The sequence below is a fragment of the Carassius auratus genome, chromosome 40 (genome assembly GCF_003368295.1).
Source record: "Carassius auratus strain Wakin chromosome 40, ASM336829v1, whole genome shotgun sequence".
In the NCBI taxonomy this organism is placed as follows: domain Eukaryota; kingdom Metazoa; phylum Chordata; class Actinopteri; order Cypriniformes; family Cyprinidae; genus Carassius; species Carassius auratus.
The window spans coordinates 2,590,001-2,601,871 of NC_039282.1; the positions used below are offsets into that span (position 1 = coordinate 2,590,001).

General features: G+C 39.0%; 1 protein-coding gene across 1 annotated transcript in view; it reads right to left on the reverse strand.

The window, feature by feature from the left end:
* The window catches only part of nipsnap2 (nipsnap homolog 2), a 16,761-nt gene extending 16,220 nt beyond the window's left edge, over positions 1–541 (reverse strand). Inside the window, exon 1 of the mRNA XM_026225956.1 lies at positions 386–541. Within this exon, the coding sequence (XP_026081741.1) occupies positions 386–489 (104 nt within the window). The 5' untranslated portion in view covers positions 490–541. The remainder of the gene's footprint in view (positions 1–385) is intronic.
* Positions 542–11,871: the final 11,330 nt, after the last annotated feature.

An 11,871-nucleotide genomic window follows, 5' to 3' on the forward strand; every position in this document is an offset into this window, starting at 1 on the left:
CTTGGTGCACAGATGATAACAGCACACAGTCACAGTATATCAGATGATCATAAGGCCTGTCTGAAGTTCTGCATGCATCGATCCTCGATCATTATCGCAGGCTTTCGTTTCTCTTAAAGCTAAGCAGCTCGCAGTGTCTTTAACATGAGAAGCGCGCGCTCTGCTGAAGATGACCTTGAGCAGCAGATGCACGCGCGCTCGTCTCCTCTGTGACTCACAGAGCAACATTACTCGCGCAAACACTCTTCAGTCACTACATTAGGAAAGAGTCGGTGTTTATCTGTGAGCTGTAGCCGCAGTAATCACGTCTTTAACTAATGCGACTCATACAGATCTGAGAGTTCCGCCGAAGCACAAAGCTCGCGCGTTTATGACGGGTAATTACCTGAGATCAAACCTGATAACAGCGGAAGCGCGTCCTTTCGCCCGGCCCGTGTGTGCAGCCCGATAGAGGCCGGAGAGAGAGCTCTGAAGGACTCTGGTCGCCATCTTCCACTGATAGGACACAAACAGCAGGCGAGGAAAGAGTTAAACGGCTGCAGTTCCCGGCGGAGCCGCCAGAGGCGCTAGCAGCTTAGACTAGTCTTTAAACTTTCTTCCTCGCTAGACTGGACTTCACTAACCATAGACAAAAGAAACCAAAGCTTTCCTCAGCTCTCGTGAAGGCTCCTCAAGATTAAATGCTTCTTCAAATGAATATTTGAGTCTACTTGATATTTAAACTGAGTGTATTTATCAATGTAACGTTACTCTTTTGAGAACTAGTTTGAGTATTAATGACAGAAGTGAGTGTTTTCTTCATAACAACTCACATCATCCTGATGTAAACAAACACCAATAAATACATACATAAAACTAAACTGTTAGACTCGAGACAATTACATTCGCAAATACCACGTGTGCTCAAAATAAGCCTAAAATGATAAATAATATGACTATTTAAGGAAGAAAGAGTGATTTCCAAAAGCACAAACAGAAAATAACATTTAAATTGTTAGAATTGCTGTATACATTCTTTTATTCTCATATTTATTTAGTTAATAATTTTCTTATAATGTAATAGAGTTTTTAACGGTTTGATTTTTATAATATTTATTTACATTACTTATTGTCATAATCTGTGCTGAACTGTATTAAAACCGGACCAAAAAATGAGCAGAAGAAGAGCAATAGGACACTCAACTTAATATTTCATATATGTTTCTCTTATAGTATTTACAATTATTTCATAATGTTTACACTTGACCTTGTCCGCCTCTGACATATTGATGGAGATATTAAAAGAGTAAAAATATTTATGGCATGATATTTCCCAGTAAACAATATGAATTTTTCACTGATCATTGACACCATAACAGTCAACCTTTAGACGTCCAAGAGCTGCCACAAAACATGATTAGAAAGAGAAACATCTTTACTTATATCAATATTATTTTCTTTAAAAAATGTGCTGATTACGAGACACTGCAAGTTTAAGTGCGTATTTTGCTTGAGGGTTAATTTCAGGGTTAGTTATTGCTTGAATAAATAAGGTGAGCGCATATTGAGGATTCATCTTCAGCCTATGCTTGTTGATCAAACTATTTTTAAAACAACATATATTTGTCTTTTTTTCTTATCTTTTATGTTTATACTTATAAAATATCAACAAAATAAATTATGCATGTATTAACATATTTGTATAGGCTATTAATGCTTGAAAATTTTCCAATTTCTAACAGGCTTCATGTATGTTTTTACTTCATATGACAATATGTTTCATTTATGGAGATTTAAGAAAGGCATATAAATTACATTTGTGTACGAGACTCTTATCTTCACTTCTGTCCTCCATTAAATCCAACGCAGAACCAAATCAAAGACTGAAGCCAGTATAAACAAGAATAATTTGTCTATGAGGGCTCCAAGAACTCTCTGCTTTATAATGCTAGTTATTTCTCAGGTGTCAGTAACAGATCTTGAGTTCAGAAGATGGAGTTGTGTTGTATTGTGTAACACTGTCCTCTAGGTGGCGCTTTTGTCAACGCTCTTATGAATGATTTCCTCTCACACATCTACATCACAGCCATGTGTGATCACAGACGTGAAAACATCAGTATCAAAATAGTGCAAAGTGGAGAAATGAGAGATTATCTGCTTCGGTCAGGTTTAGCCAGTCCTGTACCTAATATCTAAGCAAGCGTCTGCATACGCTGGGATGAGTCTTCTTCTTCACTTCTCAGTGTCTCTGAATCAGCTGGTGTTCTGGTGAGGCCTGGTTTTGAGCAGGTTTGGAGTTGACCAAACCAAACACTCTCTGATGTTCTCTGTCTGGGTTTGTTTCAGAGTTTGTGATTAACTCTGAATGTGTCTGCAGCCAACAGCCAATCACAGGCAACGATTCTCTCCTATGCAGAAGATTAAAAATAGTAGCTAGGACAAATATCTTGAATTGGATGCTGTCAGGAATCTTTGACAAGGCAGCAAAAAAAATATCTGACTATATCAATACAAATCAACATAATTTATTAGAATTCATATAGGTTCAAGAAGAGCTTAATTGAACCTAAGCTTAGCCTTTTTTGATAGATTAAAATACTCTAAATCTTCCTATTCCAGACATGTCCTGGCCAGGACTTCTAATATGCCTATAGTGTCTGCATCTTGGCTTAGTTTTTTCTGTTGACATCAGGTGTGTTCGACCTGAAGCTGAAGTCTGTGCTCTCCGCAGTCCTCATACATTATGTATATGTGTATTTGCATTGCTTTGACCGAAAGCCATTGGTTGTTTATGTCCAATGCCTGCACTTTATTGGCAAAACCTCTTTCTCAGTCATTACCTTCGGCAGTTATGAAAACAATAGCATAACAAAGCTGTCTGCTGAGTTTGTTTGTTTACTCATCAACACGGTTGTTGAACCAATCATCTGATCCGTGAATGTCATGTGACTCATCACACTGGTTACACACAGCAGGTGTAGTTATGGCATCTGCCAGCAGCGCTGCTATCCAGTCAAACTTCCTTCTCAAGCTGCACTTGTGTTGTCCTGAAAACATCAGCCTTGGCCACTCGGATGAACTGAACTGACTTGGCTCAAAGTTATTTTGAAGGAATTTGCATTAAACTTCTCAAGCACCTTCCTCGTGAGCGAGACACCAGACAAATATGCATTTAATGAACTCTCAGCACGAACGGAGTGTTAAATCTCTCACATGACGTGTTCGGAAGTGAGCCTCCGTCAGACCTTTGTTCATGTTCTCTTAGATTACAAGAAACAGCTTTGAAGCTTTTTCTCCTGCATTTGAACGATCCTCTCAGCCTTTTATGGTCACTCAGAGAGGAATGGAGCGAGCCGAGCCGTTCCAGCGCAGGATTCCAGCAGTTGTGATTCTTGGCTCACAGATCCACAGACTTCAGTCAAGAGCTTGGCACGGGTCGACGACGCACACAGCTGGGCACACAGGTCCACCAGAGGCTCAGAAAACATGCTGTTGCGGGCCTGGAAGTGATTTGGTCTGTCCCGAATGACTCACAAGAACAGCAAGCTTATATTTTCCCACTTTTACTGTTTGGGTCCAACGTTGTTTTATGTGCAATGTCTGCAAAGTTCATGCAGTCCATGCAGCACTCAGGCCCCCATAATAACGGGACACAAACACCTCTAGCTATGCAAACGTGATTTCACACATTATTATTGTCTTCAGAAATGTGTTGATGCAATTCATAACGGGCATGTGTTGCGTTGTCCCAAAGGGGACGCTACAGTCTTGGTTTTCTCCTTCAGGTCAAGGCCTGTCATGGCGGAATAAAGTCTGAAAAGAACCAGGATAAAGGTAGTTAGTTAATTTCTAACAATGATTGCTGGAGTATCATTTAAAAGAATATATTATTTCAGTCTTCCCCTATTGTTTAATTCTATAAGTTATGTGCCATTTTTTTTGTCAATGAAAATTGTTTCACAACCATTTTTCCCCCCGGTAGATGAATTAAAAGTCGTGGGAACTAATTGTTAATTTGTGGCCATGATATAATAGTTTTCCCGCATGTCATATCCAGGTTTCCACAATGCACACACACACACACACACACACACACACACACACACACACACACACACACACACACACACACACACACACACACACACACACACACACACTCTTTTATTGACAGGAGTGCTCAGATAGTAAACTTAACCAGTGGCTGATTACAGTGGATACGATGGAGGGTGTTTACCTGACAACGATGTACTAAAAACTGAAAGTTTTTCGTTGTGTTTTTGAAAAGTTTCACATACAAGCGACAACTTTGTCAAAGCGATCCCCTTTCAAAAGGGTCATGACTGAAAGCTCTGTAACCTATCATGCATGTCCAAAACACATTATCTGCTGTGTAAACGCCTCCTGGGAAGATCCAGAGAACACTGAGGGAAAACGGTGTATATATCTGCAGTGTTTGGTTGTGCATGTGAATGCTTACAGGTGCAAGTGAGATTAAGCAGAGCCTGGTGGAGGCTCTATATATACATATACATGAATTTATCAAACTATTCAATTAACAAATCACATCATAATCATTTACAGGTCGTGCCATTCATCACACACTCAGTCAAGAGTAATTTGTTTCCCATATGCTAATCATTTTACCGCATCTCCAGAGCTCTTTCCTCCACCGCAGGGGATTTCTGGAGTTTTGCAAAACAGGAACTGCTGGAGTGAATCCATAGTACATTTGATTAGCATGTGAGTTAATAAGCCAAAAAGTTTATTGCATGAAATGCACCCAGAGAAGTTGTATGGCTAATGTTCTGTGTACTCTATAGCTCACTCAACTAGTCAGTTTCTACATGATCACTCGATTATCGCACAAATAAGATGCTAAAAGATTTGACACAGTAGTGTGTGTGTTTTGTGTTTGTCAGGTTTTGCCTACATTATGGCCAGTGAAAATGAACCATGGTCACGCTGTCAGTTCACTGGACGGGTGATGGTTAATTTCTTTCACTCTGTATGGGCATAGCTTTACTCTGGTGACAAGAGAAATCATGAAATTATATGCTGGAATTTAAAAGTCAACGTGACACAATATTTTTCATGTTATGAATGGATGTCAGTGGAGAAGAAGAGTTAATGTGATGAATTTGGAGAATTTTGTGTATAGCTTGTAGAATTTTTATGCAAACAATGATTGCATTTTACTATAACTGATAGGGATCAGAATAGAGTCAGATTTGCAATTATTTAAATCTTAACTGTTACTTTGATAATTTGGTTTATTTTTTATATTTTAGCATGTAGAAGTTCTGTATGGCCAAGTTACTTAAAAAAACATAGAAAGTCTTGGTGGATGACACAATGTTAAGCGCTTTGAGTAATTTCACAGGTTTGGACCAAATGTCCCCAAGTATAATTAACACTAAAGCAACACGTAATGTTTTAGTACTTCCTGTACAGATATCATACAGTGATGGATTTTTTTACAGAACGATATCGGTTCTTAAAGGGTTAGTTCACCCAAAAATGAAAATTAGGCTGCGTTTTACTCTCCCCCGAAGCATCCTACGTATATGTCTTTCTTCTTTCAGACGAATCCAGACAGAGTTATATTAAAAATTGTCTTTGATCTTTCAAGCTCTTTAATTTCAGTCATCGGGTGTTGCATTGCTTCAGTCCAAAAGAAGTTCAATAAAAAGGGCCCATCGATAAATATAAGTGTCTCACATGACTCCGGTGGGTAAACAAAAGCCTTCTGTAGTGAATGGATGCAATTTGTTAGAAAAATATCCATATTCAACACTTAATCTCGTTTGCCTCTCTACAAAGGCAGACACATTTTCTCCCCCTCTCTTCCCCCTTGCCTTCCCTGCTTGCTCTCTCGTCTCGTCTATTGTCCAACACGTCTGAGAGACTCTCTTTGCACTGCTCTCCAAACTGAAAATCATGGATTTGATCAACTGGTCTCTCAATGCAATTGACACCATCTTCTCGATGAGAAGCTTGGGTTCGGGGGAACCTGACTGCCCAGCCGGAACGTTTGCAGCTTGCAACACGATGGACACGTGGGAGAGATGGAGGGTCGTGTGCATGGAGGATCTTTCCATGAAGGACATTGAAGATATCAACCTATTTGGGACTATGATAACAGGTCTTCTGCTGATTGGATTAGGCTTTGCCCTGGGTTATCGAAGAATTCAGAAAATGGGAAAAGCTGTCCAAAGCTTCACAAGGCTGCCTGTCATGATTGAAGCAGTGGGCAGAGCAGTCAGCACAGAGACTGAGACTATTAACCACAATATGGATAACATCACGGAGAAGCTCACAGCTTTGCAAAGGAAAATGGATGGATGGTGTTTTTCCTGTTCTCACACTGTACTCCCAAAGAAGCATAACATTCTCTCCTCCCCTTCCTCATGTTATGCCGTATTCTTCCTCAGTTCCCTGTTTTCCTTTCCTGTCTACCGCCTTGTCATATTGTACTTACACAGCAAAATCCCCAGTGTTAATTTAACACTCTTAAGTGTGAACTCATATAAACACTGAAGCAGTGTTAAAAGTAACACTGGAACAGAGTTGAAGTTAATTGAGTTATGATTGACCATTATTGAAAACACCTGATGTTAACAAGCAGAATCACCAAGCGAGAAAAATCACGTAATCTTTTGTTTGGACACACAGACATCAGGAATCAGCGTGAGCATCACAACAACGGTGACGATCAAAAAAGCATGTTGTAGCCAATAAAAACTCATCCATGGCTCCCATCATGCATTGCGGCATGAATAAATTATGAGCTGAACTGTCTTTTTAACTTTTTATTCTAACTATATTTTTGTTTTGCTGTTTTTATGTTCATTTTTTTGTATCTAGTTTTGTGATGTTCAGAGTTGGTCTGTTTATCTGAATATGTTGTTTGTCACCGTTGTTGAGATCCATACGTTGATTATTGTTATCTGTGTGTGCCTAAAATTAGAATTCTTTAATAAAAAAAAAAATCAGAATCACTTGCAAGAGATATCTACAAAATGTATAGAAAATACAGATTTGTTCATTGTGGAATCAAAGCTGTGACAATCAATAATGGAAGTTTTACTTTGAGAAAAAACTGTAAATGAGTTCAGTGATTCATGTCAAACAATGATTACATTAAAACAATCATCAACACGCGATGATTTTTGCTCTTGGTTTGACAAACAAACTTTAAAAGTAAAAAGTTACAAGCCAAGATCCCAGCTAAAGCAAACACTGAACACTATAATGGTGACACACAAATTGTGATTTTTCTCGTTTGGTGATTCTGCTTGTTAACATCAGGTGTCTTCAATAATGGTCAATCATAACTCAATTAACTTCTTAATTATCTCATTAACTTCAACTCTGCTTCAGTGTTACTTTTAACACTGCTTCAGTGTTTATATGAGTCCACACTCAGAGTGTTAAATTAACACTGGGGATTTTGCTGTGTATGTTGTGTAAAAGTATGTATTGACAGGTTGATGGCTAATTTTGTTGGTACTCGTGACTAATGACAATAAAGGTCTACTACTACTACTTAAAAATCACATTAATCTACTTTACGCTCACTGTTTTACATGGAAGCAGCTCCAGGGGAATTACGTTTGAGGTCAGCTTTGGGCATGAAGAAGAATGTTGGAGGATTTCAATATAACCCAAGAGGAGAAAGTTTTCCTTTGCTAAAGTAAGGAAATTTTGCTTCCTTTGCTCCAGTTAACAAACGTTGGTTTCAGTGAGACCTCCTGCTAAAATGACTGTCCTAGACCCACTGCATTGCCATGTGCATCCAGAACATTTCTCTGAGCTCTTGATTCATTAACCTATTCCTTCAGCTGAGTATTCAGAATTATTTTATTTAAACATCACCACTTTTAAGAAGAAAAAAAGAAGAGGAACAATTGCTCACTTATGCTCTCTTGCAGCCATTCTACTTCTGATACAAAAGATTCTGCCTTGGTCCCCTGCTTCACTGGCTCCTCCATGGTGGTCTCCATCTCCTCGGTCCCCTGCTCCTCCTGCTCCACCTGTGCCATTCAGGTGGTTTCCCACACTGCCCCTTTGGTCTCCAGGCCCTCTTCCACCTCACATACCTGGCCTCCTTCCTTCCCCTAACGTTCTCCACCTACACCTTTTTTATTTTTATTTTTATCAAGCATCTGGAATCTGCTCCTCATTGGGCTCTTGAAGCTCTTGTTTCTTGGTTTCCTGTGCTGGTTTTGTAGTGTCTCCTGTCAGAAATTGGCCAGTTCTGTGTCATGGGGGAAGTCGTGGCCTAGTGGTTAGAGTGTTTGACTCCTAATCTTAAGGTTGTAGGAGTCTTTGGCTGGTAATACCCCCAACTGCTCCCTGGGCGCTGCAGCATAAATGGCTGCCCACTGCTCCGGGTGTGTGTGTTCACTGCTGTGTGTGTGCACATTGGATGGGGTCAATGCAGAGCATGAATTCTAAGTATGGGTCAACATACTTGGCTGTATGTCACCTCATATATCCTTTTGGTAATCCTAGATGTTGATTGGATTTTTCATTTTACAGAAGCTGTGTCTGGAGTGACGGGACTCTATCAGGAAAGCAGATCTACAGATGAGTTCATCGTGTGCAGGAGATCTTGTATTTTTGGCTTGACAAGAATGCTCACCACCCCTGGAATTCACCAGGATCATTCGGAGGGATTTGCTTTAATCCTGAGACATAAATCACATCAAAGAGGGATTGTTGGACAAAATATTATTTTATGCTTCAGAATATGGAAATGTTTAGACCAACAGGAGAGCCTTAACCACATTACTAACATTAGGAATAAAATTACTCAAGGGAAAAGATTGTCCTGAAATTAAAATTCTGTCATCGTTTGGTCATCTTTCTGTTGTTCCAAACTTGTATTTTCACATTGAGCAGAATGTTGATACTGTTCTTTTTCATAAAATAAAAGTGACAGGGGCAGTGGAGCATAAAAATATTATAGAGAAGAAACATAAAAGATTAGAATATCAGATTTCTAGTGAATAATGGCTTTAATCTTATCTTGTTCCTCACACAAAGCTATTGTCTGGCTTGTACTGTAGCACTTAAGTTATTTGAACTGCTTTTCTGGTGCTTCTTGGTCATTTGTGTGTTAATGCATGGAAAAGCAGCATGGACGTTCTGCTTCAATTGTGTTCAGAAAGAACATGACATGGATTGGAACGATCTGAGAGTGAGTAAATGATGACTACCATCAATATTCATTTTAGGGTGAACTATTAAACAGTATGCGAATCCTTACAATTTTGTGTGCACTGTGTGTTGTAACAGAGCAATAAATGCCTACATTTCACCGCACACATATAGCAGCTGTAAATCACATTCACCAAAATACGCTTTGCAGTTGTAGCAGGTTTCTTGAGTTTCAGAGGTATATATAGGTAGTTGAGAGAAACCGTTTCAGCCTGAAACTCAGGCCCGTTTGAGGAAAAGCACTGGGCAATAACATATTCTGGTGTGAATATTATATTGATTAATTAAATGTGTTCAAACTTGGCTGGGCATCCCAACAGGCATACTAAATCATAAAGGAAAGTGCAGCATAAAACACAGCTTTTTTCCTGTGAGTATTGCACTCTCTCTGCATCAGTCATTAGCTCAGGCGTTCGGGGGAGCATGAAGTAAGGTATCGCACACTGGATTGCATGGATACTGCAGGTCTAAGCAGAGTGCGCCTGGCCAGATTCTATTGGGAAAGTTGAGCTGGACCGAACCTAATCCCATCTGATACTATTCCTTAAACTTGAAATATGGAATTCTGAATCTCTGGACTATGCTTATGCCAGCAGACCAAAGTTTCTGGGCTCAAGATATTCGCACAAATGCAAAAGCTGCCTGTTTTGCTGTTAACATGCACTCAGCCTGAGCACCATGTAAGGGCTCTGCTGCTTTCGCAGACGTATCGTCATCTTGTTGGTTCAGATGAGGATAATAGAAATGTTTGTAAACCCAGACACACAACGCTTACTTCCACCTGGAAATAATTCCGCCAGGCTGAAATGATTTGTGTTTTTCCTGTTTAATGATATCTGTACTTGTGATGATGCATCTGTCTGTCTGCCTGTTACCTGTTTACTTGGGTTGGATGATGTTATGGGAATGTTGGACAGCACAAATCTTATTGTTATAATGACTCATCGGTAAATGGAAGAGACAGAAAGAATAATGTCATGTTATGGCCATGCCAGACTTTTCGTTTTTTAAACAGATTTTATGGAACATGCAACAAAGTCAACTGCAACACAAACACCAGGTCAAATGATGCTTCTGCTTGAGAAATAGAGAATGCTGTAGAAACATGAGCTTCTCCATGTGGTTTTAAAGCATGACTCTTTATAGAAATGAAATTACTGGACACTGATTTAATATGTGTTAACTAGATTTGTAAAATGTTAATGTTTTTCTTCTCTGTTCTGCCCTTAGGAAACATTTACATATTTACATTTGGCAGATGCTTTTATCCAAAGTGACTTACATTGCATTCAATTTATAGTTTATACTTGTGGCCATCCAAGAGTTTCTATGTTCTGTTCTGTATTTACAGCACAGGCCCCTCCTTTAGTGTAATGCTGTATTTGGAAGGTATTATTTTTATATAGAGAAGTGTTGCGAATCTTCAGATTGTCAGATGTCAGTAATCAGCTTTGCTAATTCTCACATATTTGGAGTGAGACATACACTTCTGGACTCCATTCATGCACTACTCAATTAAATCCCACACCAAATAACAATGACAAAGCTAATAAATCTGATCACAGGTCTTTCCCACTCACGGTAATTGATTTATCCTAAACAGATTTTCTTGAAACGATTGAATTGATAAAATGGAAAAATTCCGCACCAGTCAAATTTCTTACAATAGTAAAAAAATTAAGTCAAGTCAAGTTTGCTTTATTGTAAAGTCAGTACATAAATACAGAGAATTGAACTTGCGTTACTCTCAGACCCTCCTTGCATACAGATAGCACTAACAGTAGAACATTAAATACATATAATAAAATATAAAAGTACAACTATACAAATACATAAATAGGTCATGTAAAAAGAAAGATAAGTAAAGCAGCACAAGGCACATGGCAGATAGAGTGCAAACCAGTGAAGTAAACAATGCAGATATAATGACTGTAGTGCAAAAGAGCTTATTCAGTCTGATTAAAGTGTCAAAAATCTCAGAGAGCAGTTCTTTATTTAAACTGACAGAAGTCTGCTTGTCTGGAGGGAGTTCAGCTTTCTAACAGCCAAATGAATGAAGCTGTCCTTCAGTCTGCTGGTCCTGGCCTGGAGACTCCGCTGAAGAAGCTGTGTGACGGGTGTGTGGAATCACCTGCGATGAGAGAGGGAGGGGAGAGAGACACCAATGATCTTCTCAGCTGCCTATGTAGAAGGTGCACATGTTGGGGAAAAAAACGTTTGTATTGAAATGGGTGCACTAATTTAAAAATGTTAATTTTTGTCATGCGTTATAAAAGTCACCAAATAAATTATTTTATAAGAAGTTTGACTGAAATAAGTTTCTGTTTTCAAAGGAGTGAATATGTTTGTTCCTATGCAATGGGTGATATGTCAACACACACACACACACACATTCTCTCTCAACAAATATATATATATATATATATATATATATATATATATATATATATATATATATATATATATATATATATATATATATTGTGAGCCTTGTCCCGGGCACCTATCAGCGTCGCCCTGGCAACAGAGGAGATCCACCTGCACACAATCACCGCGGGCTGATCGGTCCCAGCTGAAGATGCTCAGATGAGGACTACAAATGCTGCACCCGAGAAGACACCGGTGAGAAAGCTCTCCAGAAGAAAACCAGCTAATGTTGTGTCTCTT